Source organism: Camelus dromedarius, chromosome 31, assembly GCF_036321535.1.
Source record: "Camelus dromedarius isolate mCamDro1 chromosome 31, mCamDro1.pat, whole genome shotgun sequence".
In the NCBI taxonomy this organism is placed as follows: domain Eukaryota; kingdom Metazoa; phylum Chordata; class Mammalia; order Artiodactyla; family Camelidae; genus Camelus; species Camelus dromedarius.
Window position 1 is genome coordinate 5,610,685 of NC_087466.1, and position 27,080 is coordinate 5,637,764.

General features: G+C 53.6%; 1 protein-coding gene across 3 annotated transcripts in view; it reads right to left on the reverse strand.

The window, feature by feature from the left end:
- Positions 1–421: 421 nt before the first annotated feature.
- The window catches only part of NF2 (NF2, moesin-ezrin-radixin like (MERLIN) tumor suppressor), a 65,616-nt gene continuing 38,957 nt past the window's right edge, over positions 422–27,080 (reverse strand). Inside the window, exons 9-17 of one of the 3 annotated variants that reach the window (XM_010992295.3) lie at positions 25,325–25,399; positions 23,572–23,685; positions 20,985–21,107; positions 20,150–20,367; positions 19,014–19,119; positions 16,718–16,845; positions 14,612–14,777; positions 13,159–13,203; positions 422–3,202 (exon numbers count right to left, since the gene is read on the reverse strand). In XM_010992295.3, coding sequence (XP_010990597.2) covers positions 13,168–13,203; positions 14,612–14,777; positions 16,718–16,845; positions 19,014–19,119; positions 20,150–20,367; positions 20,985–21,107; positions 23,572–23,685; positions 25,325–25,399 — 966 coding nt within the window. In that variant the 3' untranslated portion in view covers positions 422–3,202; positions 13,159–13,167. Of the gene's footprint in view, positions 3,203–13,075; positions 13,204–14,611; positions 14,778–16,717; positions 16,846–19,013; positions 19,120–20,149; positions 20,368–20,984; positions 21,108–23,571; positions 23,686–25,324; positions 25,400–27,080 lie in introns of those variants that run through there. The other 2 variants (XM_031443025.2, XM_031443027.2) reach the window with 2 other exon arrangements.

The window sequence follows — 27,080 nt, forward strand, 5'->3', positions numbered from 1 at the left end:
GGCCCGGGCCCCCAGGGGCTCTGTGTGCACCCCGCCTCCTGCACACTCCTCCTCCGGAGCCCAGAATGGGGAACCCAGAAGCAGAAGGGCCTGGAGAGATCGCCAGGCTGGAGCCCTAGTTTTCAGGTCTGGAATCGAGGGTGGGTAGGAGGTGTGGCAAGGACGCAGAGGGACTGGGACCCCGTCCAGAGCCCTTTCCACAACCCGGCCTGCTCCACAGGACACAGGAGGGGATTCTCAGGTGAAGGTGCCTGCAGGGGTGCTGTCGTCAGCCCAGAAAAGGCAGCCCTTTCACTACCAAGACGTGGGGCTGGCGTTGAGGTCCTGGACGTCGGGGGAGCCCACAAAGGGGGCCCTGCCACCCAGCCCCAGTTTTGCCACCCCAATGGCTGGAGCAACAAGCAACTGAGGAGGCTCAAGATGAATTTTTTACAGCTTATAATTTTTATTAAAACAAATCATTTAAATTATAACAATCCCCCAGAACAGAAAAGAGCCTTCCCTGGTCTGGCCCTGACAGGAGGCGGGACTCGGGCCCCACAGGAAGAAGTGTGGTTTGCCGTCTTTGACAAGAGCTTCCCCGGAAGCCCAGAGGGGTCGGCCTGGCCCCTGGGCAGCTGGGAGAGGGCATCTCCCCAGGCCCCAGCCCTGCCAGCAAGCAATACCGGGTCAGGCTGCCAGATGTCAGCCTCAGGACTTGCTGTTTTGATTTGAAAGAGAAAAGAGAGGGAGAGAGAAAGCTGTCCCCAAGACTACAAAGTGCAGTCACTCAAGAAGTGTTACATGATGCCGTGGGGTGCTGTGGAGCAGGGCCCGGTGGGCACGGCAAGGGTCAGAGCCACTGCGGCTGAGGTGGGGCCGCGATTGGGGTCAATGAGGTGGCCTGTGTGGAACAGCCGAGTGTCGCCAGCACCGTGTTTCTAACTGAGGACCGTAGGAAGCACTTGGACTGAAACATCACGGCCAGGGCCCTGCTCTCAGTGGAGGTCAGAGGCTTCCTTACTCAATAAGCTCCTAGGCCCTAAAATTGTTCACTGAGAACTCAGTCACCTCGGCCACTGGCACAAGTCTCTGGAAACCCAGCTCCTCACTCACTCCTTCTTCTGCTGGGCCCGAGACCTTTCTGAGGGCCACCATGCTCTTCACTTATCCATCTTCGGGAGGACAGGCCAGCTCTTGTCCCCCAGGAGGGCTGAGACGGCCCTACCGGGTCTGCTCCGGGCCACAGGATGGTCTCTCCATGGCTCAGATGCCCATCAGCTCCCCCGTGGCTGCCTGGCTTGGCATTTCCCACACAGCAGTTAAATAACAAAACAGCAAAGGCTGACAACGTTTTTATAAACAGCCACCACACTGTGCCCACTGCCACTGTCACAGACTGAATTTACAGGTCAGGGGTGGGTGCTGAGCCTGAGGAGGCAGCCTCACAACCGCCAGACCTTCCCTTACAAATGCCTGAGGACCCCTGCTGGGACCGTGTCTGAGGAAGAGGCCTTGGAGAGACAGGGAGACACGAGGGAACCTTCTAGCCACAGCCGTTCAGGCTTAGTGTCCAGATTTGGGGTTCCACCCTGCATGTCCTAAGGGACTGGGGTGACACACAGGGCTGGCTTCCTCTGGGCAAGGTGGCCCAAGAAGGCAGAGGCCAGCCCAGGACACTGCTTGGTCAGCTTGACTACTGGAAAAAGGCAGGGTATCTGTGAGCTTCTCAGTTTCTCAAAACCACGGGATTGCCAGACACCACCTCTGCTCACAGGGTATCTCTGGGCCCTCACGTCTTCATTCAATAAGCGTCTTTTCACTGGCTAAGACTCATCCCCAGCTCTGCACAGCAGCCCCCATGGAAGGATGTGAACAGCCCAGCAGGTCACAGCAGCACACCAGCTGCAGAGGGAAAAAAGGGCAGGAAAGTGGCCCTAAATTAAGGAGTGGGTGTTGGCCGTGGGGTGGCTCTGTGACCTGCTGCCGCCCGGCATGGAGGGGCTCACATGCCAGCAGGTGCAGGGCACTGACTGTGAGGGGTCAGCTGCATCCGGCTGGCACTGGGTGGGGCACAGAGGGACCCTGCACGGCCCTCAAAGAGACGAGGACAACGGCCAAGGAGGCCCAGGTACAGGGATTGGTTGGGAGGACCTTGCTGGCGTGTAGCCAGGAGGAAAGAGGATTCAGGTCAACAATGCAGCCTGGGGCTGGGGGAGCTGGGTGTCGGGGCCCCAGAGCCCTACAGAGACCCCCCATCATGGCTGGGCTACCAGGTGATGACCAGAGTGATGGGGCGTCCCCTGCCTGCCACGTGCAACAGAGGCCACAGCCAGAGGGGGCTGGTAAAGACCCACCACAGCTGGAGGGGGCTGGGAAAGACCCAGGGCCATGCCTGGTTCTCAGACCCGGGTCGGGGTGGCAGCCGGCTGGCAGTGCGTGATCTGTGGTGCAGGCTCTCCCGTGGCTCTGCTGGCCTCCCGGGCCCTCTGCTGGCCACCAGCCCTCCATCGCAGCTTCTGCCTAGTCCTCCCTTGGGCACAGATGCCTTTCCCGTTCTCCACCAGTGGGCAGCCAGAGCCCTGCCTCTGGGGTGCCCGGGCCGAGGACCCAGCACCTGGCCTGCCATGAACCTAGGGCAAGCTGTCCCATGACATGAAGATGGCAGGCTGCTCTGGGCCTGGGCTCAGGTGGGCCATGCCAGTTCCTCATCAGGGAAGGAGATGAATGTTCTGGAACCCGGGGGAAGGGGGGATGGCACCAGCCTTCTGGTCTCCGGGAAGCCTGTGCCCTACACTCCCTTCAGCTACCTCCCAGCCTGGGCTAGGGGCAAGGTGGAGGGGGTGGTCAGTGCTGGACAGTAAGACACACCCCAGGGGGGTTTGGACGCAGGAAGCTTGGGACCCCACATCAGACGAGGGAAGACAAACACTTACAAAACTTAAAGACTCAGGTCAGGAGAACTAGAACCCAATGAGAGAACTCTCTGCAGGGTCCTAGTTCAAGGCAATTGCACATGAAGGGGGCTAGGCTCTCTGCTCAGCTGGGAAAAGTTCCAGAGCTCCCACGGAAGCTCCCCGCCAGCCCACCTTCGGACGCTCCCACGGTGTCCGATCCGTCCTGTCGGTGCCGGGAGCAGAAGTGGCCGATGCTGGAGTGGCTGGGTCACCTGCTAGAGCTCTTCAAAGAAGGCCACTCGAGACTTGGCGCTCTGCAAGGTCAGCTGCAAGGAAGCAGAGAAGACATTGAAAGAGGGACTAGATCTCCACTGTCACAACAGGACGCCATCCTGTCTTGGGGACTAAACTCAAAGGTGGTGTGGAGTGACAGGGAAGATGGCTCAAGGAGATGTTCAAGAAGCTGGTGGGCAGTCCCAAGTGAGTTTCCAGATTTGTCCAAGAGCTCAAATTAGGAGGTGACAAATGAGGACATGCCAGGAGGGATGGCTGGTGGGCAGAAGCACGTCAGCAAGAAAATGACACCAATGTCGCCTTTTCACAGAGGGCAGCAGACCCCTAGGCATTTAACAGATTCTCACATTCCTGTCCACAGAGGAGTCTCTAAGATGCCTGTGTGTGTGCTGCCTGCGCTGGTGCCAGCCTGGGGGCCCCTCTTCTCCAGGGTCGAGGACCAGCTCGGCAGTGCAAGCATCTAGGTCCTCACGCCCTGGGACACTGCTGGGGCAATGTGACCTGGCCTCAGGTAGGGCAGGCCCGTGTCGGGTGAGGACGAGCTTGTCCCTTCCACTCCCCACGTGGCCCCAAAGCAGACTTGCCCATGAGCTGGCAGCTGAGAGGGTGTTTCCATCCACAAACTTGGAGGCAACAGGCTTTCTAGGTGGGGCTGCGCGTGGGCCAGTGCTCTGGGCAGAAATGGCGAGCCCCTCCCAGGATCACTGCCCTGAGAAGAACCGGGCCGGGAAGATGCAGAAGGGAGGCGGCTCCAAATCCCAATTCCCCGACTCCACAGGCCACTTCCCAGAAGCTCCCCCAGCAGCAGCATCTGGCGGGGGCCCCTCCCAGTGCTCTGCTCCCTGCTCTGCTCCTGAGATAACCACCCGGGCCAGGCTGTGTGCTCCACCCCCAGCGCTGGGACTTCGCAAAGGAGGGTTTTCAGGGAGGGGGACACGGAGTATGTACTATTCCTCCTCATACCCCAAACCGCTTAGCTTACTTTGCACCTAGTAGGAGCTCAGTTTGCTGAGTGAATAAGAAGTAGGCGATTATGATAACAAAATGGTGAGATGCCAGGGGGAAAGGAGAGCTCCAAATGGCGGTGCTGGGAAAGCCCAGCGTTAATTCTCCGACCTCAGTGGACACTCTTGACCTCTCTGAGCTGCTTTCCTCTGGAGTTAAATGGTGGGGGCCATTTAGACAGTCTGGTCCATTCCCTTGACCTCTAGCAGTCTCTGAATCTGAAGAGAGCCCGGTACCATCCTTGGCTCTCCAAAGGGCGGGGGAGGAAGACTCCAAACCAACCACTTCACCAAAGACACGTGGCATCAGTGCACTCAAAAATGAGACAGCTTGAGAGCCAGCTCTTTAAATCCTGCCAAATCTTTTGGCCTTGAAGTTCCCGACTAACAAGCTAGATGCAGGGAGGCATCTGAGCTGTTTTCTTCAGTGGAACCAATTTCAGAAGCCCTTTGGAAAGCCAGCTCTAATGGGAATGGAGGGAGCTTTCATTTCTTTGCTGAAACAGAATTCCCTCTAGAAGGATGTACTTCTCCCTGAATACAACCAGAGGAGAAGGGCCAGGAGTTGTGTGCTCTGTAGTAACAGGAACCAGGATGGTCACTGGGGAAGAAAGAAGAAAGAGAACCAGAGAGCCACGGGGGCATAAATCCTCTTAGGGAAGAGTGTGAATCAAAAGGTGCGATCCCCCCTGTCTCTACTCGGTTTCCTCCCACGCTCCTGGGGAGGCCTCAGGCCGGCCCCTCAGGGGACAGGGGACTTGCGGGACACAGGGCCAGGCTGCAGTCCTTCCCTCCACACACTGAGTCACACACAGGCACAGCCAGACTGCCTGACCCAAGCCCGTCTGGGCCGGTCGCTGACTCCCTCTGGCCTCAGTTCCCTACCACGAAGCAGGGGTGGTGGCAGCCCCCTCCTCAGGGTGACGTGTGGAGGGAAAGATGTGCTGTGAAGAGCTCAGCGCCTCGCCTGGGCACCATGAAACTCAAAAGCTGTTATTACTAAAAGCAGCGTCGCATTTGTCGCTGTCCGCTCCTCCTGGGCTTTGGCTCCTCTCCTTCCAGGGGTTGCGGGGCAGAGTGCGGGTAGAGAGGGGGCCGTCGAGGGCAGGGTGATGTGCTGTGCTGGCCTCCAAGGCCTCTGAGGCGGGGTAAGCAGATGCCTCCAGTGGCCTGGCCACTTCCCCAGGCAGGGAGCCTGGGCTGTGGGGGCCTCCGAGGGCCTCCTGCCCATTTGTACAACATTGGCTCCAAGAATTCCTGGATCCTCTACCCAAGCTGCGTGCTGGCTGTCCCCTCGAGGTGCCAGGGAGGCTTCTGGCAGCTCTGGTAGCGCCAGACTCCAATTACTCGAGCATGTGCTGGTTGGGAGACGAAGCCCTCTTCGGGTGGGCAGCACACTGCCTGGATCCCACCCCAAATGGCATGGCAGCAGCTTGGCCTGACCTCATATCTTGCAAGAAGACAGAGACCATGTTCTTCTGTAAGCATGAGGCTGCTGGAGGGACCAGCAGAGCCACAGGATAGAGGTGGCTAACGTGGCTGCTGACACCCAGGGCACTGGCTGCGTGGTGGTCCCAATTCCATTAGGAAACCCGTTGTCAGAGAAAATTCTCGCGTGAGCCAACTGGCACTGCTGGAACCCTGCCAGGCGCCACCCCGGCCTCTGTCCGCTCCCACCTCAGCAGCATCCTTTATCTCAGGCGTCTCCTGTGCTGGAGAGCAGGTGGGGGAGGCAGGCAGTGAGGGTCTGTGGATAAGCGTGGGCTTCTTTCCTCCAGGCGGGGACTCAGACACCCAGGACAGGGAGGCCCCCCTTGGGGCACTGCTGGCAGTTGAGTTCTCAGCCACAACTCAACTGGGCAGACTCCCCTTCCTATGGGATCCCTCACCCCTGCTGTTTCTAGACAGCTCACTGACTGTCCTGTGTCTAGTGCAGCTACAGGCAGGAGGCATTTGAAAACGAGGAGGGCAAGGCTCAGAGGAAACGTACGAAGCTAGGCCTTCAGAAAGGGAGCTGCCCCCGCAGGACTTCTTTGTGCAACCATGGAAATCGGCCCCTGCTACCCTCTCCCATTCCAGGTGTACGAGCCAGGTCAGTGTCCGGTCCACCTTCTTGCTCAGTAACAGGCCTGGCTCTCTGTACAGCATGGCAAAGGTACCACAAGATGATGCGACTGAGGCCTTGCCTCCTGCGGTGAGAGCCAAGCCGGCCTCGTGAGTCGCACCCACCACCCTGCATCCCCTCTGGTGGCCAGCAACTCCCGTCCACCCAGCCTGACAGCTCGGGGGCCACGCCTCCAGGACTGGGGGGACACCCTGAGTGCACGGACACGGCTCTACGATCGTGCTGTAGATGGTGAAACACAAAAGCATCAGGATGCAGACAAGCAGGGCAGCGGTGGCATCATTCTGGAATCTGCGAGTCTGGTCGGCCTTCTCTGAATGCTTCTGGGGATAAGCAGGTAGAGTTCTGCCCGCATGTGACCGGTGATCAGGTCTGCCCTGCGCTGGCCAGGACTCCCACCGAATCCAGACGGGGAGGCCGGGCCACGGAGTCCTGGGCTCACACCCAGCTCCTCCGGGGCTCTGCACCCCCTCGGCCCTGCACGAAGCCTCCCCACAGCCCTCTTGCCGGTTCCTGAAAGATGACAAGGGAACACGGAGTTTCCTCACTAGGCACGGGGCTGACCACTTCTCTCTTCCAGCTGTCTCCTCACATCTGATTAAAATCAGCCGTGTGAACAATACCGGAGGAACTGAGTTCTCTCTTGACTGAACCGGCCGTTCAAGTCTGTCATGAATCCAACTCCATTCTCAGGAGACAAACTTCCTTCCCTTTCCCAGCTGCAGATCTGTACAGCTTGGTTTCCCTCTTCGGGGGGCTCTGCTCTACCGCTGGCCTGGCCTGGCCCCTTCCTCCTGCCCAGCCTTGACAGACGCAAGCCTGGCAGAGTCACTCCTCCTCCTGCCGGCTTCCCATCATACTGCCAGTTGTTTGTGACAGCCACCAGGCTATGAAAGGCCAGGACAGGGAGCCACTTGGCAGAGCAAGGCCTCTCCATGCCACCTGAGCTATGTGCGGTGTGACCACACAGACACCTCCACCCAACTAAACCAGTTCAGATTCAGGAGACACATCTGTCTTCTTAAAAACAGGAGGCTGGCTCCCCTCAACCCTAGGGAGGACCTTGTACGCAGCAGCCTCTCCAGAACCCAGGCATGCATGCAGTGTGCAGACTCAAGGGCTCCTGCTGGCCGAGGATTTCTGGCAGCTCATCGAGATACAAAGATCTGGCCTGGCCCAAGCCTGAGAGATGGCCCCAGGGTCTTGAGACCACAAGCCTCGAAGGCACCGTGACAAGCACCAGGCTCACCCTCCCTCCTCACTGCCCTGCGATGAAGGCTTCCAGCTACAGAGCGACTCCAGCATCATTCCCAAGTGTGCCCCCTGCTGGAAAAACACAGCCCCTGGCTGGCTGCCAGCTCTCTCCTTCCAGCTTTCCTCCAAAAGTCCTTTTGGGGAATTGTTTCCCAAAGTGAAGGGACAGTAACAAAATGGATTCCAGCACGGAGCCAGCGGCAGCAAGACTGCTTGATTAAGAATGAATTACACTTTCATCAGCACATGGAGAAAACTGATTCACAAGGCCGCATTGTGATAATCTTGTTCCTAAAGCAAAAGGGGGTGGCGTGGGGGTGGGCAGGACACAGAGCCACTTTGGCTATCGATGACAAGAGAGAAGAAGCTCTACAATCAAGCGGGGGGTGGTGGGGTGGCGAACAAAACTAATCAGAGCGCCAGGATTCCTCCAACTAGTCTCAGGGGGCCTCGCCTCAATCTGCTCATCCCAGGGGAGGAGCGAGGAAGGTAGGGCTTGGGGTGGGGGGAAGTGTCTAATTCATCTTAAACAGTAAGACCCACAACGCTGAACCCATTTTAGACCCTAACCTACTAACTCTAGGCGCTGAGACTCTGCGTGTCCCATAAAAACGCAGTGGAATTGAAATGCAAGCCCTCATATCACGTTACACTTCCTCTCCGCCACTACATATTGAAAATGAAGGTGCGGGGGAGGGCGAAGATACAAAAGGACACGCAGATTCTCCACCAGGAGCAGGAAGGTGACAGCCGAATCCAGCAGCAGCAAATTGCAACATAATCTCTGGTTTGGGGTGTGATAAACATTCTCCTTCCACACCGAAGCTGAGGGGCCAGGGCCGGCGAAGGGGGGTGGCTGCTGTACACGGGCCAGATTAAGCTATTCTGCTGTCTTGTTAGTTGACAGCTTGCACCCAAATGCCATCTGGGGATGTGCACTGGGAGAGAGCTGTCCACACACTTATCCCTAAACAGAGGTGGGATGAAGGGCCTGAGTTCACGGCAATGAACAAATCCAATTTGGAATCAGCTACTTTATCTGATCAAGAGAGAAATCTGCCCAGGGAAAACCCAGAGGGTGCCTTTGGTTTATTAATCCTTTAGGGACCTAAAGCAGCAGAACGATGCCTGGAAACCGGCGTCTGCCTGTGTCTCAAGCTGCCTGTATGATGCTGATGGGGCCGGTCCCTTCTGCCACCTGGAAAATGGACTTTTCAGCCTGATTCACCTCACTGGGCAGGGGGAGGCTAGCTGATGGGCACAGAGCCCTCCGAACGAGCACCTTAGGGAAACAGTACAGACAGACCGATGTCATTTCAAATTGCCAGTATCAGGGGGGGATATCACGGCAAGGATCCTAAGAACAGAACCTTGGGGCTTCAGAATGAGTTTTCATCCCGACTCCTCCCTCCTGCCGTTGCAGAGACAAATCAGGTGCTGGAGGAAAGCGGCACTGAAACGTATCTTTGGTGCTGAGGGACCAAATGAGATGTTTTACTGCATCAGACAAGGCCCACTAATGTCCGCAGGTGCTTCCAAGTGGTGGGCAAATAGCCTAGCAGGGCAAGGCAGCCTTGGTGGGCTCCTCACTGCCTCCCAAGGGCAACTGCGTGACCAGGTAGAGTCTACCCACCAAAGGGAGGGACTGGATCGTGGTCTTGTGGAAGAGTCTGGTAGAGTCTTCTACCCAGGGCACAACCAGGAATAAGCAAGAAAACTGGAAGCCATGGACAGTTAAGAGGCACATGGATGTTCAGTCTGCGTATGAGATAGGAGGCGCCTTTGGGGATGAGCCCAGGCAACATGTCCAGGAGGAGGGCACTTCCTGAGACTAGCCCCGATCCAGGGTGCCTCCCCTGTGCTTCCCACAGAGCCACTGCCCCCTCTCCTGTGAGTTCTGCGTCCATATCCAGTGCCTCTGCAGCTCTGCGCTGCCCCAGGATCCCCACCGACTCCCACACCCCCTTCTCCTCCTCCCTCCCACCCCTGCTCTGTTCTCACAACAAAGGAACATCTGGAACCAGGGCACTGCCTTTCACGTCAGAGGGCGCTCCACCAGACAATTGAGAGGGGTTGTCAAAAGTAGGCAGACCCACTTGGCCCTGAGTGGGGTCTGGGCGACTGAATGTATTAACCACATGCGTGGCATAGACTGCTTGGCTGCCCTCTCCAGGCAGGTGATGCCGACTGACCAGAGGTCATGAGGGAGGCCCAGCCATTTGCTTTAGTGATGGGAGACGCCTTTCACGCATATTCAATCTCACTCCCTGATTTATTACTTCCCTGGGTGTTTTAAGTGCTCTCCTTCACTTGGCCAGCCCTGCATCTCCAAGGGTAGTCTATGCAAATTGAAGATGACATTGGACTTTATGTCTTCCTGATCCCAGGGAGGTGGCTGGAGCGTCAGATTAATGTCAAGGCTCCTCATTCCCGCTCCTGCACCAGGGAAACCACAGCTGGACCTGGATGGTCCAAACCACTTACTAATAAGCTTTCTAAGTGCTGCGACCCCCAGGATCTCTCATCTGTAGATTTCCTTTGAAGTCCCGTGCTTCCTTGGAGACCATGGACACAGAAATGATGACAAGTTTGCTGGCACTCAGACCAGCCCAGGATCCAGGAATGGAACAGTCCCCTGAGAGGGGATAAAGGGTGTGACTGCGTGTTCACCTCCACACTGTGTTGTGTAGGTAAGTCGCATCTGGCCAGCACCCACCTCATCAGCAGGGTGGCTCTGAAGGCAAGAGGCTCGAGCCCAGGACACCCGCGTCCCCCTCCGCCCAGCCTCCCCAGCCTCACAGCCAGACGTCACTCCCTCCCTCAAAAGACTCAGAGTCCAGAGACACATTCTCCCCGCCGAGAATAACATGAATCTAGGTTCTGGGCAGCTTTGGATCATCAGTGCCTCTCAGACTCACATGCAAATGCCAAACCAGTTAGTTGCACTAATGATCAACTGGGAGAAAATGGCAACGTGCTGAGTGGAGATTAGCAGGAGGAGAAAAATATACCCTTGCAAACCCAAATCAGATAGTAGAATAAGTGGAGTTAATTCTGGCTTTTTAAAAGATTTTACCTCCAAACACAGGGAAACGAAAACAATAAGTGGGTATGTGGGTAACGAGTCGTGCATATGAATAAGTGTGCTGTGTCCTGCCCCAGGCTCACAGGCAGATTTGTTTCTTTATGTAATTTTAAGCCCCCCACTGGGCTTGTAGGGTAAACTGTTTCCTGCGCATTACCTCATTTAATCCTCGTAACAGTCCTGGGGGGTCCGTGCTGTCTTATTTCCTTTTTACAGGTAAGGACACTGAGCCTTAGGAGAAGCCTTAGAGAAAGTAAGTGGCGGTGCAGCAGCAACCCGGCACAGCAGACCGGACTCCCTCACGGCACTGACCCATGGGTAAACCCTTGGAATTAGCTTAAGCATGATGAGACCAGAGGGTTAGACACTGAGGCCTCTCTGGGAGGCAGGAGAGGACTGACAGCAAGGGGGAGGGGTACACCTGGATCTCGGGAGGTAGAACCATTCTTTCCTTGAAGAAATCTATGATCAAAACGCATGAAAAACAAAAATCAATGCGGGCTGGTGTGAACCAAGACTAATGACAAGATTCAGGACACCAGAACTCTCCAGTCCACCACCAGTCTGCATTTCTCATCCCAGACTTTCTAGATGGAGCTCTGCCCTTGACAATCTAGATGCCCACACTTCTCTCAGTGAGGCTCACTTTGGCCCAGACTGCAGCTGACACAAGGCCAGAGCCGCCTCAGCACAGCAGGTGGCTGGCCGTCAGTCTTGGTCACTGGCCAAAGGGACCACTAACGTCTAGAAAGTGAAAAGTACATCAGACTTCATATGTAGCAAAAGCTACCACTAATTAATCTGATGATGCTGAGGTAACTCCAGCTGCATTAAAAGCCAACTCCATTTTATTAACCCTTGTTTAATCAGAATTCTTGATGAACAGGAGCCTGGCAGCCTATTTTGCAAACAAGTTCACATCAAGACATTAAAATGAAAAAAAAAAAAGGCTCTGTGCATGTCCCAGGAGCAGCAAAAGCTTGACTACAAATCAAACCTCATTTGTCTATAATAACAGCTCAGTGAGAACTGACGGTCAAAACCAGGTCCCTGAAGAATTTAAATGTTCTGAATCATTACAGAAAGAAGAGAGATGAAATCATATCCAGGTAGAACAGTACGGTCACATGTAGGGAATATCCAACAGCACAGACTGTAACAAAAATGGATTTTCTGCATGTCCCTGTGCCGGCCACGGGGTTCAGGATGCCTCAGTGGCTCTACCCCGGGGTCCTTGGGTGTCCGGGGTCAGTACTTGGGCAGATGGTCCGCCTGGCCCGTCTGTTCCGGTGCTCGTCCCAACTGCCTGGCACCCAGCACATACTGTTTGGTGTTGGTAAGAAAGCTAAAGAAATAGGAGTCCGCTAAATAAAAGTGTCACACACAAATTGCAGTTCACGCCATGGGTTCTTGGAACCACTGACAGATCGAATCCATCTTATAATGAGATCCATCTGGGACTTTAATAGCTAACCTCTCTTGCTTGGATAGTGACCATAAATAGGATCTATCTGATGCCAGATCACACTTTTTTGGTATAAGGAGTCCAATGGGCTGATTTTATTCTAGGAGCAGAAACCACAGTAAGGCCCCCAAAGGTCACATCCCATGAGACCGTCGGGTGTTGGTAGGCTCACTGGTGTGGGTACCACTGGGGGTCAGGCAGGAGCAGAGGCAGGATGTTATTTTATTATTGAGCATAATAAATGCTCTCCAGTGCCTCTGCATGTTGGGAGAATAATGAACTGTGGCAGAAGGGAAGCAGCAACCATTCAGTTAATTCACTCAACAAGCACTGACTGCCCGTCTGCTGGGTGCCCATGATGGCAACGTCCTGACGTGAGTTCACGCCGACCACGACCGCGCCGCAGGCCATGGAGGAGCTGAAGCAGAGACGGCCGTTAGCGCTGACGGAAGACGGTCCACTTAGACTGACTACAAATCAGACCCCTGTGCCGTTGGTTTGCTTTACTTGAAAAGAGGGTGGACGTGTAGAGAAAGGGAGGAAAATGGGGGAGTGTGGGCAGCCCCTTCAATCTGTGACCAGAAGCTGCCAGGTGGGACCAGGGATCTTCAGAGGCTGTCACCCCGTGAAAGGTCTTGATCTTGAGTTAAAGACACCAGTCTTAAGAGCACCCAGATTTACCCCGTTTCCATGCTAGGGTTATTTATCTAAGGAGTATGCCACCAAAACAAAGGACTTGAGACAGACCTGGCTGGACAAGAAGCCATGACCTTCCCCAGCCCGACAATGACACAGGATGTGAAGGATGGCTGGTCCTACAGCCCCGCAACATGCTCTCCAGAACGAGGCAGGCTTCTGGCCCCTGGAGGCTGGTCTGGCCACACAGGGCGGACGCCTGCTCTCAGACTCAAGCATGCTGCAGCCAGTCCCCAGGCGCCACCTGCTGCGGCGGGGCTCAGCGGGGCCGGCGGACAGAGACAGGCAAGCTCATGCAGGGGTTAGTATCACAGAGGGCAGTCCCGTCACCACATACAGAGTACCTGGGAATAACCTACTTTGAGGGCTCAAATGCAGATAGGTCTTCTGCCTTGGGCTTGAGGCTAAACCAGCAAAATAAAACGAAGAGAAACAAAAACACACCCTGTGATATCAACAATGCCACATGTGCCATTTGCAAAATGCTCAGACAGGCCTGAAACTGTGACAAGTGACTTCATTTGTTTGTTTTTATGGCTTGGAAACAGGTCTCTCCAGCTTTCAGCACGCCAGGGCCCCGTGGCTGAGGGCCCGGCTCACCGCAGCCGCAGCTAAGACGAGCCTGCCCAGCGCCCAGAGGAGCGAGCTGGGCAGGGAGGGTCCGCGGCAGCTTCTTCGAGGGCCGATGGGCTCGCTGGCCCGGTCATCCTTCTGCCCCTCCGCTCACTGGCTGAGGCCACACCCCAGCTCCCCTTTGCTGTTTCATAATTTGGTTTGAAAGGGAAACTCAGTTAAGTTATAGAAGTCAGAGGAAAAAAGAACGTGGAACATGGAAAGTTCTCTCCTTCCGGGTCACACTATTAAAGGGAATTCTCTACTCGCTGCCAATACTAACTGAAGCCAAGAGGGAAGATTCGGGGCTCCTGACTTTACCCCTCAACCATGGCACGGATCTCAGAGTTTTCAGATTCAGCCTACCACTGCAAATAGATAGTCCTCAAAATGGGAGAGCATTTTAAAGACCAAGGTAAAGGGTAAAAAAATTAGACATATCTAAATATCATTATCTAAACTCAATGAACAGTCTTGTCTCATCGACCCCCACTTTGCAGGTGTTAACCTGGTCCTGGGGTATGAGAAATGAGCAGACATCAACTGGCAAGAGAGGACCTCTCTGCTTTGCCCAGCGTAAGAGAGGTATACTCTTGGGCTGATGGATAGCATGGAATTTAACTTCCTCTAAAATGCTGAAAGCTGAAAATATCAGTGGAGAAAGATATGAAACTGTTAGCAACATAAATGAGGTCTCATCTTTTAAAACATTAAGGTTCTTCTAGATACTTCCTTTTAAGTATGAAAAAAGTTAAAAATGCAGAATTTGGTCTCTACATCAAGAACAGGATTTTATAGTCCTTGCCACTTAAAAAACACAAAAAGACTAGAGGGGGATCCATTCTCAACAGCCTCTCTTTCATTTAGCTTTCTCATTAAGCAAGGCAGCTCCCCGGGCAGAACTCCCCTCAGCTTAAAAGACAGAATTGCTTTATTGCTAAATGATGGATCAAAACCCATCCTGTAACAGTGATTCATTCCACCAGGGCTTTTAACACAAGCTCCTCTTCCATCGAGCCAATGGGTTCACAGCTATTGGCAGATTAAGTTCCCTTTCTGGCGTGAGTCAAAAAATTTCCTCAACTAATACGTACACGTGAAAAATGACAACAGTCTAACGACGGCTATGGAGGAAAGCAGATGCCACCCTCACGGGGCATTAATGACTGTCGTGATCAGCAGAAGGCAGGAGGCCGGTACCTTTCTGATGGTGTTGTGCTTGCTGCTGGTGCCGCCCCGGTCGGAGTTCTCGTTGTGCAGAATGTCCAAGGCCGTCTCCCGCTCTTTGAGCTTCAAGGCCTCGATCTCCGTCTTGAGCTCGTTGAGCTGCTCCTGCAGGTGCTTGCTCTTCTCCATATACTCCACTCTGCCGGCAAGAGGACAGTGTGTCACGGCTCTGGCACACGGGGAGGCCCGCCGCAGCGGAGGCTCCAGACCCACAGGCTGCCCGGCCTGGGATCTGGGGTCTGAAGCCTGGGCGGGGGGAGGAGGGGGCGCGGGTGTCACGTCTCTGCTCGGCCACTCATGGACCGTGGGAGCTTGGGCCAATCACTCCACTGCCTGGCATCCGTTTCCTCAGCCAGAAAACAGGGCTAACGATCTGGGGCTGTGGTCAGGATTAAATAGAAGGAAGTGTGGGAGAGCTCTGGTAAGCTCTCACGCCAGCTGTAAAGGATAACAGATAGCTTTTTTTAAAAATTTCATTTCATTTTAAAATATTATTTATTTATTTTTGGTGGGGGATGGTAATCAGGTTTATTTATTCATTTAATTTTTGATGGTGGTACTGGGGATTGAACCCAGGATCTTATGCATGCTAGGCATGTGCTCTGCCACTGAGCTATGCCTGCCCCCCGCCAAACAGATTTTAGTTCTGTACAAAAACCACAAGAAACAAGCCTCCTGGCATCCAAAACAATCTCCTTAACCCTTCTCAGAGAATGAATTCCACACTGGTGTCCTCTTCTGATAGGCCATGGCCACATCCCTACTTGTTTTGGGATGTCATCTCCTAAAGATGACAGAAGCTCACTCAGCCAACACCATGAAGAGAAAGACAGCCACCATCACCTGCAAGCAGGCCCCCTGTGTCTGGGATGGTGAACACCTGGAAGCCATCCTCAGGGTGTCTAAGTACCCGGGCACGGCCAGGCAAACCATGCAACTCAGGCACAAGGGACATTCTGTGGAGATTCCCATGGCTGGTTATGGACTCTGCCCACGTGTGCATGGGTCACAAATAAGAAAATACGAACTGTAAAAAAGCAGGACATGGAACAGGACGCAGATGCACCCTGATCACATCCACGTAATGCTGAGCACGCCTGGAAATCGATGAAGGGCTGGAGGGGAACTCAGATCGCGGGTGCACAGACAGGGACTCTGGTTCCCCCATCCTCAGTACGAGAGCCCAGAGAGACACGCTGCTCAGCCCGTGGCTGCCCGTGCTGGGCACCAGGAGGATTATCCGAGGGCACCACACCAGGTGAAAGTATGTCGGCTGCAGAGACAGGCAGGGGGGTGGCTGAATCCCAGATCTGCCCCCATCAGCTGTGGGGTGCTAGCTGAGTTCCTTCAATGTTCCAATTTATAAATGGGAACACTAAACCCATCTTTGATGTCAGTTGCGGGGAATGAAATGAGGTAGGAGCTAAAGAACCTTGTCACCCAGTGCCCAGCAGCTACTGTGACGGGTCCCTGGCCAGGTGTGGCACAGCTGGCCAACTGACCTACGGCTCTGATCAGGGGACCTCGGCTAGGTGTCCTCTACAGGGGGCTCCTTTCCATCTCAGATCCACTTCCCCGGCCATCACATGAAGGAAGAGGACAGCTCAGGGCGTGCTGGGCTCAGCTGTATGGCTCCATGCAGCAGGGCTGGCTCAACCTGGCTGTGGTCCCGGCCTTGAGCCTGAAAGCCTTCTCTCTCGCCCTTGTTCTAGACATGGGACCCAGAGCAGAGCTTGGCCACCAGAGAACACAACTAGGAAACGTGTTCCATCCCTGGTTAGAACACTACCACCACGTGGACGGCAGTCTGGCGATCCTGGAGACCAACAGCCAGTCCTACGCTCAGGTGAGCTCTGGAGGCACTGTGAACTCCAGTCACCAATCAAGTATCATTTTTATCCTGGAAGACTGAATGCTGGTCTGTTGCCCTTCCTTTCTGATCAGTGCATTGTGCTTTCGGTGGGTGGGAACAGGGCCTACACTTCTGTAGGCGTTAGCGAAGGCAGCTGCAGCAGCCCTCCATGCTCCCCAGGCCCAGCTGCCCACGCGGGGCCCGGGGGAGGGAGGGGAGCCACGTACTTTTCTTTCTCTATCTCCATGGAGAGCCGCTTCATGTCAGTATCCTTGAAGTCAAAAGACAGGCTGTCGCCAATGAGGTTGAAGCTTGGTATGTCGGGAGGCAGTGGTGCTGGGATGGGGTTCATGGGCTGTGGAGAGAAATCTCTGATTAGGGGGCTCAGTGCCACAAGAAAAGAGGGCACTGCTGTGTTAACCAGCGACCCTCTGCAGGCCACAGTGGGGCTTGGCGTTCTTCTGCCCACATCCAAGGCAGAGGGGGCAGCAGTTAGACTTGTGTGGAGGGCTTCCTCCTCCCAGACCAAAGGGCATCCAAGACCCGGCCCCAGTCGACTGCTCCCACCGGCTGCCTGACAAAATCACAAACGGTACCGATGATTAGCCCTTGGACCACCCTGCTTCCTGCTTCCGTTCCCATGCTTAAACCATGTCTCCTCCATACGCTCCATCTCTCTTCCAAGGCCCTCCTCCAACACTCCCATTTCTCACCAAAGCCTTTCTAGCTCTCTCGGGGCCAGGCAAGAACTCCTCTCTGCTGGGCGTTGACCCTGTGTTCCTGGTTCTGTCAGGGCCCTTCTCTAATCTCACCCTGTGGAAGAGCCCCTTTTGTCTGTCTTCCTCTTTCTACTGTTGGCTAGTTTCCTGAGGGCAGGATCTGCCTCTTTTCACCCTTGGACATTTTACTGAGTCCAGGACAGGGTCTGGGAAAGAGCAGCGGCAGGAACACCCACCTGAGGCGATGCCAAGGCCTCAGGCAGACTGTTCGCGTGGGTATCGGAGGTGGTGCTGACCAGGGCTCCTGGGGCACTAGAACATTCTGGTTCCTGATCTAAGGGCTGGGTACATGGGTGTGTGGAATTTGTGAAATTTCATCAGGCTGTACATTTATAATCTGGACACTTCTCTGTAAGCACGTTATACTTCGTACACATTTCTGAAAAGCGGAGTCCTGGGAGCTGCACCCCTGGTGAGAGCACACACTGGGACAACCTCTGTGGGGGCAGCGAAATGGAAAACCTGACCCCACTGTTCTATTTATGAGAGCTTAGTCTGCTGATATGTCCACGTGCACGTGCAAAGGTTTGCGTTCGGGGATGATCAGTGCAGATTTGTTCATAATTGCAAAAGAAAACAGACTAAATACCCACCCACAGGGGACTAATTAATTACAATCCATCCATACAATGAAACGTGATTAAAAAGCTGACATGGACCATCTCCTCCAGGACTGAGTGATTGACTGGCTGTTAGAACAGTGCATAAAGTTTGCTCCAATGTGAGTTTTAAACACATGCACATCTCGAGTGTCCCACCTGGTTGAGCCCTCAGACAACTCCAGTCCCTGCTGCCATCTGCCGGCCACCAGCCCCCTCCAGATCCCGAGGAGGGAAACATCGGCCATGAGAGAGAACAAACAGTTTCTTTGGGCTACGTGGCGGCATGGGTTGGCCCGTCCCCAGTAATGGATGACCAGACAGGTAACAAAAGCAACTGCTCACATTTCCCCACCTCAAACCCCGGGCAGCTTGGCCTCTGTGACCCGCGCACCTCTTCACTGCGCGTGTGTCTGTGCACTTGCCGGGAACACCCTATCGCCTCCTCCCTACTGGCGGGTTCCTGACCCTTCAAGAGTCAGCCCAGGCACTTCCTGAGCTACCTCTGACCCTCCTGGCAGGGCTGAGCTCTCCTCTGGGCACCCGCACGCCCTGTCTGTACACAGACCCCGCACCTGTCTTGTATTATGTGGAACAGAATAGGTATGCGAAAGTTTGCTGAACTGAGTGCACAGCAAAGAGGAAGGAACGAGGCTTCTCTGTTCATCTGGTGACCTGTTTAAATGGAGTCTGCCTCCTTGTCCCCAAATCAAGTCTGGAAGCTGGTTCTCATAGGGCAGTAGCTCCCTCTGAGATACCTGGGGCATCCCTGCCCAGAACCACAACATGACATCTGGTACACACAGTAGCTGAAGATTACTTTCAGCTTGGCAGTAAGAGGCTAGAGAGCAAGTTCTCTTGAGCACAATCTGGGAGTACATTTCTTAGAATAAGAAAATAATTTCAGAGCTGGAAAAGACCCCGTTGCCTGTTCTCAGGGCCACCAGAGAGCTGACTAACCAGCCCAAGGCCAAGTGGCGGACCAGACACCTGCCCCATCCCAGACTGCAGGCTCCCTGCACCGCTCGCTCTGCCCTGTGTTGCTCAACAGTCACCCTGAAGTGGGTGCTGGGGGACCCAAAGGGCCGGGAGGGGAGGGACGGCCACGGGGTGAGAAGTGGCGGGGCCGGCGACCCCAGGCTCACCGGGTACGTGGACTTGGTGGTGATTTCCAGGAGCTTCTGCTTGGCTCTTCGCTCTGCCTCGCGGGCTTCCTGCAGGTCCTGCTTCAGCTGATCTGCCTCCTTGGCCCTGCAAGGAACAGAGGCGCCATCAGCGCCCCAGAAGACGACAAGAGGAGAACAGAGGCTCCTCTTCTCCTCCCTCAAGGGAGAGGAGGGAGCTGGGCCAACCCTGCGGATGGCACCAGACCGGGCCAACAAGCCTGGTGCAGGGCAGAGGATGGGGGGCATTCACATGAAATCAGCCCCTTGGGGGAGGGGCTAGAAGCTTCCTTTGCTTCTTTCTGGGTGAGAGGGGGTTGGGCAAAGGACTTATATTGGATCACAAAGGGCAGGAGTGAAAGAACTGGTTCTTCATGGCCCCCAAGTGAAACCACCTCCTCAGGCAGGAAAATGAGCATGTGGCCAAGGGCCTCATGCCTTGTCAGGACACAGGACCCAGGGACCCGGAACAACACACATCACTCACAGGGAGTGACCACACACGGAAAGAAAGGAGCCCAGGCCGGGACAGGAAGCATGGAACTGTATCTCCAGAAGGATACGCAAAAAGCGGGAGAAAACTGTAGCTACGGCGCCTTGGCAGTTAGTGAGCAGCCAAATTTAGGGGTTCTGAATCCACAGACCAAGTGCCATGAGGGGTGAGCTCACGTTTATCTTATGGCTGCAGGACCAGGACAACCTGTAGCCCCGAATCACCTTCACAAAGCAGACTATACAGGTCCATCCTTCAGCCCCGGGGCAGCCTACCCCGCCCCTGCCTCCTGCAGGGAAGCATCCCCTCACATGCCTCCAAATAAAAAGGGAAAAGAGCCATGCTTGTAAGTGTAAGAAGAGCCTCCTCACATCTCAGCTAGAGGCAGCCTGAGGACCAGCTCGATGGTTTTCCTGCAGACACAACTGTCAGAGGGACGGGGCTCATCTCAAAGGCACCGCCTGACCGGAGTCCACCAGACAAGAGACTGTGTTCCTGCCCCATCCAGCCCCAACCCCACCCTGGCCGGTCCAGGAAGGAGCCTCTGCCCTGCCCAGGAGACCAACAAGCCCCAGAAGACAGTTGCCATCCAGCTCTGCCCGGTGCAGGGTCCCCCGACTCTGACCTCCTCTCTGACTCCTCAGCCATCTTCAGCGCCAGCACCTCAGCCTCCAGCACCTTCTGCTCCATCAGGCGCTTCTCCTCCTCCGTCCGGATGGCCGTGGCCTTGATGCGCTGCATCTCCTGTTCCGCCTCTGCCGCCTTCTGCGCCAGGAGCTTCGCCTCCTCCTCGGTGATTTGGGCCTTTTCGGCCAACAGGTCGGCCGTCTCCTCAGATCGCATCTGGAGAGAAGGGCGCGGTCAGCAGGAATGGGGCTGGCATGCTGCATCACCCAGATGGATCCCAGACACTCAAGCCTACAAGAACCAGAGCCTCGGACTCCTGGCGGCCCCGCCACTGAGCGTCCCTAGGCCACACCCTTCAACTTTTCAGAGGAGACCCACTTGAGCTGAGGATTACGCTTTATGAAAACCAATGTAACTCTGTCCTTCTTTCTCTGTAAATAAGTGGTTCACTTATTTGCCTGCTGAGGACATGTCCCAATGTCTGGAGACACTTTTGACTGTCACAAATGAGCGTGAGGTGGCGCCTCTGGCATCTAGTGGGCGGAGGCCAGGGACACAGCTAACCAGCCCTCAACGCACAGGACAGCCCCCATCACAGGGCGTGCAAGGCTGAGAAGCCCTGTGGAAAAGGTAGCCCACATGAGAGTGCAGTTTGGCTGCACTTGGAGGTTGAACTCAAGCTAAATCTGCTCCTGGAAACACGGGTGGAAAGAAAGACGATTTTTTTTTAAGCTAAAATGTCAAAGCAAATGTCGCTCATCTGTGGTCCTCAGGGCTCTAACTCCAGTGCCCGGGGAAGTTTCCGTGTAGCCTCCCAGACCCTTGGGAGTCACCAGGGCTTCGTTGGCCATCGTCGCCTCTTCCTTCATCTGCAGGAGCCTCCTCTCCAGCTCGTCCCTGGTGCGCTCAGCCTCCTCCCTCATCTGCTTCTCACGAGCGAGGCGCTGCCGCTCCATCTGGGGGAAACAGGAGCTGTCTGGTCACAGGGCCACGACCTGTGGTGGCACCGAGCCAGGGATGCCCAGTGCCTGGAATCTCCCCTTTGAGGGCCCTTTTCTTCCCCGTACTTTAGGTGCCAGTGTCACTCTCATCGCCTACCACCCTCCGTCCTTCTAAACCAGTGGTAGAGTTGAAAGTCCTGCCCCTTGAAAAAACACCTAATGGTAAATGAACAAACAATTGATCAAACAGCAGAAAAGTGAGCCCACTCTTCAAACGGACGGAAGTGCGGGTTCTTACACACTGAATGCTCAAACGGCTACCCTGACCATGAGCCTTTGTGCTGGGGGACCTCAGTGGCTCTGCCTGCAGCTGGGACATAATGCAGGCTCCTCCCCTGCTAGAGGTGTGGCTCCAGGGATCAACTACGTTCTCACCCAGATGGACCCCTCCCACACGTCTAATCTCATCAATAGCTCCTCTCCTGCCTCTGACCCCCGGAGAGATGGAGTTGTTCTGTGTGCTGCATCAGTAGTGCACATGGTGTATTTCACAGGGGTAGGCACGCCGCCGAGGCAGCTTCTGAGCCAGGTCTGCAACAGGAGGGCGCCTAGCAGGGCACAGGGCACAGAGCCACCGCTGCCTCCCTTGCCTTCTGGATCACAGTATTAATTGGGCCACATGCCGAGCTTAATAAGAGGAACAGGCACAGGACAAGTGCTGCTCTCTGTGATCCTCGGGCCCTGACTGAGTTCAGAAAGCAGAAGCCAGAAGTGACCACCACACAATTTTCTTCCTTAAATAATTAAAGCACATTTAATTAGTCACTTTTTCCTTCCATCTTCTCCCAAACGCAAGATTTCTACCGTTGCTGCATTTTCTCAATACTAAGCCAAAAAAAAAAAATGCATGGGGCCTCAAAGGAATAATGCAAAGACAAGCAGTCAAATACTGTAAATTCCCCTCCAATTTTCCTCCTGCAGGTCAACGAGAAGCTTGGCCAATTTGTTCTCTAATTTCTATCATATTACGATTTCCATTAGGTGGATGACGACACCCCCATTATCCTCCATTTGACAAAAGCCCACAGTCCCCTTCCACTCCCAGCACTGCACATCCCCTGAGACCTCTGCCCCAATAATAAGGGACCTCCTGTTTGAAAAGCGGTTTCAGCTTACAAATGTGTTCAGGTACAGTGGGTCCTTTGATCTAAGATCTAGAAGAGAGATTCTTAGTTCCACTTGACAGGTGAGAAAACTGAGGTCTGGAAAGTTAACTCATTCACTAGTGTCACATGCTAAGTTTCACATCTGGCTCCAAGGTCCGTGTCTGTACTATGGGGCCGGGGAGCCCCTGACCTGTGGTTGCCGGATGCCAGGGATGTGTGTTCGCCGTGCTGCAGGCAGTGCAGGCCGGGGTGTGTTCAAGCTATTCTCTGCACAGCCTGGAGGTTTTCACGCTCCTTGCCGTGTTCAGATGTCTCACTTCTAAGCTTTGCTCTGCTGATAAAGGGGTCAGAGAGGGCTCTTCTCGAAGTTGCCACTACGACCCTGTGCTGGCCCAGGAGCATTTCTTTGTCCAACAAAACCCATTCCACTACCCTCACAGCATCCCAAAGAGAACGTCTGTGGCCCGCCGTCTCAAGAAGCAGAGACGGACTGCAGAAAGCCCAATGGATCAAACTGGTGTTTCATTCTAAATCTCAGGGCCGGGAGCCAGCCTCGTCGGAGGACCCAAATTAGAGAGCAGCACACAGACTAATTATCACCCCTGTAAGCCTGCAAGTCCTATGGGCAGCCGAATGCAGCTGCTGCTACTCTGTCTAGTAGTTCGTCCAAAACCACGATTGATATTCTCAGCAGCGAGGCTCAGGTTAGTTGTGTGGATTTCGGTGAGTCAAAGAGGTCTATGAGAGGAACACAATGGTGCAGACCGTCCAGCCTGCTGATACGCGCTCCCGGCACCTCCCGCTGCGGGGATGTGCCGCCCGGGCTGCCCTGCAGTGGGGATGTGCAGCCAGAGTCTAATTAGCATTCCAGCAGCGGCTCCGAGATGCTGCTGTGCATCCCATCACCATCTAATTAGAAAAGAAGCCTGGGCACGGGAGACAGGCAGGCAGAAAGAATGAAAGCTTAGCTACACGGACAAGAGAGAGATGGATGGATGGATGGATGGATGGATGGATACACGTGGGCTTGGCTATTGCTGCCCAAGCCTGCATTAATCACAATTCACTTACTTCGCTTAAATGGAGAAATAACTGGGGACCTGTCTTTGAGATGTGCTGCTGGAGTTTATTCCTCATTTCCAGAGCTGATGTCCCACCATCATTTATTCATCAGCCAGTAAAGCTCCAACAGGGATGAAATGAGAGTAGGCATGGCCATGGCCAAAGGACTCCTGTCGGCCCACAACCGCTCCTCACCTCCCGCTGAGACCACTGCATGGCGACAGCGGCGGTTCGAACAAGGTCCTGCTCACCTGCTTTCGCGCCTTCTCCTCCCTGGCCTGGGCTTTCATCTGCTGAACTTCCAAAGAATCGGCCTTCCTTCTCCGCATGAAGAGGTCATGGTTCCCGATACACAGCTGGAGAATCTGTGGCCACGAAAGCAGGAGAAACATTACACCCACACGTGTACTTCACTGCTGCAGCTCAGCGGCCCATGGCATCTGGGCCTCAGGGCTCTTGTGAGCAGGGAAACCTGGAGAGAAAGTATGGAGGAAAATACCAGTGCCCTCCCAGTGGCCTCCAGGCCTCGGCTCTGGATGCAAAGTCAGGGCGCCTGGGTGAAGATCACAGCCAAGAGAGGAAGGGTGATGTCTAAGCACATCTTCTGATGCACCTCACGCTATAGGCCAGGGAGGAAGGGAAAGCTGGCCAGTAGGCGGGCTGGGACGACAGGTTATCCATGCAGAAAAAACCCAGCTGGATCCTCTCAGCCCCCAGTGCCAAACTCAACTCCAGAAGAACTAAAGCCTTGAGTGCAAATATTATGCCACGGATTATGCCCTGGAAACTCTTAGAAGAGAACATAAAAGAATATCTTGATGGTCGTAGGATAAGGAAAGATGTCAAGCAAGACACAAAAAAGCACAAATGATTAAGGAAAAGACGTATGTGTGTCTACATTAAATTTTTTTGTTTGTTAAGACATTATTAAAAAAAGAGGAAAAATAAGACACAGCCCAGGAGAAGAGATAAACGATACTGAAAACGAACGATCCAAGAGAAACAGCCAACAGACATGAAACAAGTATTTGCCAGAAGAGACAATAAGACTGGCCAAATAGTATGCAAAAAGATATTCAACTCCATTAGTAAACATAAAGATACAAATTAATATGACAATGAGATACCATTTTATGTATGCAAGATTTGGAAAAAAATTTTAAAGGCTAGTAACACAATTACTGTAAGTTAATTCACTCTCTTTGGAAAACAACGGGACATAATCTTGAATTTGGATATACACCACAGCCCTGAGGGCTGTACGAGAACATCCTCCAGACTCTAAGGAGACTGTTGCCCATGCTCACCAGCGGGCAGATACAGGAAATGTTTGGAACAGCTTTGTAAACATGGCTCAGAAGCAGAAGCATTTAATTGTCCATTAATAGGAGAATGGAAGAAAAAAAATACATTTTTTTTTTTTACAGAATCTATAACAGAATACCATACAACAGTGAAATGAAGGGACCACATCTTTAAGTGTCAACATAGATAAATCTCAAAAAATAATGTGTAAAAAAGGCAAGTGAGCGGATACAGTTGACAGCACATATGTAAATTTCAGAAACATAAGACCTGCTAGTTTACTCGTGCCGTGTATGAAATAAAGTTCTGATGGAAAGCGGGGGATGGTAAGCACACAGCTGAGAGGAGGTCGCCCTTGGGAGGAGGGCAGACTGCAAGGTCAGATGTGAGGGGTCCACTTCTAAAAGCTGGGTGGTGGGTAAGTAGCTATTTATTTGTCATTCTTCATACCCCATATATACATTATACTTGTCCTTTCATATGTATGAAGCACTTTAATAAAAATAGCTTTTCCTCATCATAAAATTTATGTTTTGACTCCTTAGGTAAGCTAAAGAGAAGTTTTTCAAGGCTTATCAGAAAAGTATGCGAGGTACCATTCTACATCTCACGAGATGTCACTCTGCTACTGTTTCAAAAAGGACTTTTCAATTTCACAGAAAAACCAGTCAGTAATAAACACCAGGATCTCAAACTTACCAGCTTATTAACACGCAGCTTCGAGGAGTTAAATTTGAAGACATCAATTTTCTTATCCAATGGCTTAATAGTAAACTGAAAGGAAGAAGCAGAAAAGAGCGTCAGTCTGGCAGCCTAGGACGTCCTCGGCAACTGGAAAATTCCACCACAGCGGCAACCACCCTGCAGACACCAGTGCCTGGGAGGGTCAGGATCCTGGCAGGTGTGCTCTCCGTGCCGTCTTAAATTCAGAACCCGAGATATAAACCCTTGATAGGCCCAGCACTGGGAGGGTGGCCGCAAAGTCTAAGGCCCACCACCTGGCTGGAACCAGACCCACAACGTCAAATACTCGAGAGATGATATCGTCCATTAATGCCTTGCTGGGTGGAACAAATCACAAATTCTCAGAGTAGGAGGGGATGTAAGCTGGTCTCAGGTGAAGAATATGGCAGAGAAGCTAAAAGGTGGGCTGGAGGGGCATCCTGGACAGGACAAGTAATAGCCAGAAGGCAGAGGTGGGGAATTGAGAACTGTGCGTGTGTACATATATGTGTGTGCGTGAGTGTGTGCTTGATATTACAAGCTCTTTGATGACTAAGATGAAACCATGGGCTTAGCCTGGGAGGCAGGGAGGCGTGGGGGTGGTGACGTGGGCTGGGGATGGACCAGAAGGGCTTAGGTTTGATGTGACAACATACAGGAGTCACCCCAGATTCTTAAACATGGGGTGGTTCGATGAAAGTCGCTAACAGAAGGAATACAGTAAAGTGTGACGAAGGATGGGCTGTAGTAGAAAAGGAAAACGCAGTCCTTGAAATCAAAGGGGAGAGAAAGGTGAATGACAAGGGCAGGGTGGTAGCCTAAGAGGAGACCCCGGGGCCTGAGTGCCAGGCAGGGATGCTTATAAAGAACAAAGGACACCTGCGTTCTTGCTCATTCCTGAGGGACCAAGCAGATCCAGATTTCACAGATGTGCTAAAACCATGAATATCCACTTTCAACAAAGACCAGCTAAGCACATAAATACACTTGGGAAGATATACCCTTGGGTATTTTTTCACATGCTACCTTGTCCAACAAGGGGTTAGCACATGAGGACAGAAATCAATCCTTTACTTAGATTTCAGGGGAGCTCACTCAGAAGCAGTACTGCTCGTGGGTAGGCTGCTGTTTATGAATTTCATGAGCTTACTTTTGGCCTTGCTATCAAACCCCGGAGCTGCCAGTGGGAAACCTCAGGTAGTGGGGAAGCCACGGGCTCTGCGCCACGCTGGGCACACACAATCAATGGATCACTGAAAATAAACAGGCATTCTGCTCTGAGAGCACGGCTGTCGAGCATCAGGACCACGACTACTTCTCATCGCTCAGTCGAGTCGGCCGGGGCCCTCTGAAGGGGAGACTTCTATCCTTGGGTTCTGTGAGGGACGAGTGTTTTGGGAACCTTCAGCGCACAAATTGGTGGATGTGCAGTCAATGGACTTCGTGAAATCTGAGATGAAAAACCACATACTGTGGCACACCTCCTGCTTTAAGTCATGTGGAGCTTTCAATTTAAGTGCTTTAAAAATGCAGTACCTAAACGCTCATCTCCTGGGCTACTTACAAAAATCTGAAAGCCAGAATGTTTTGAATCAAGCTCAATCTCTCTCACCAAGCGTGGCGGGGTAGATCTCAACCACGTATTGGCAACCGGGGGCCTGATGTTCCCCTCCTCAAGATGCTATGAGGAAAGAGAAAACAGGAAGTGTGCTCGGGGTGGGGGCCCTGCAGG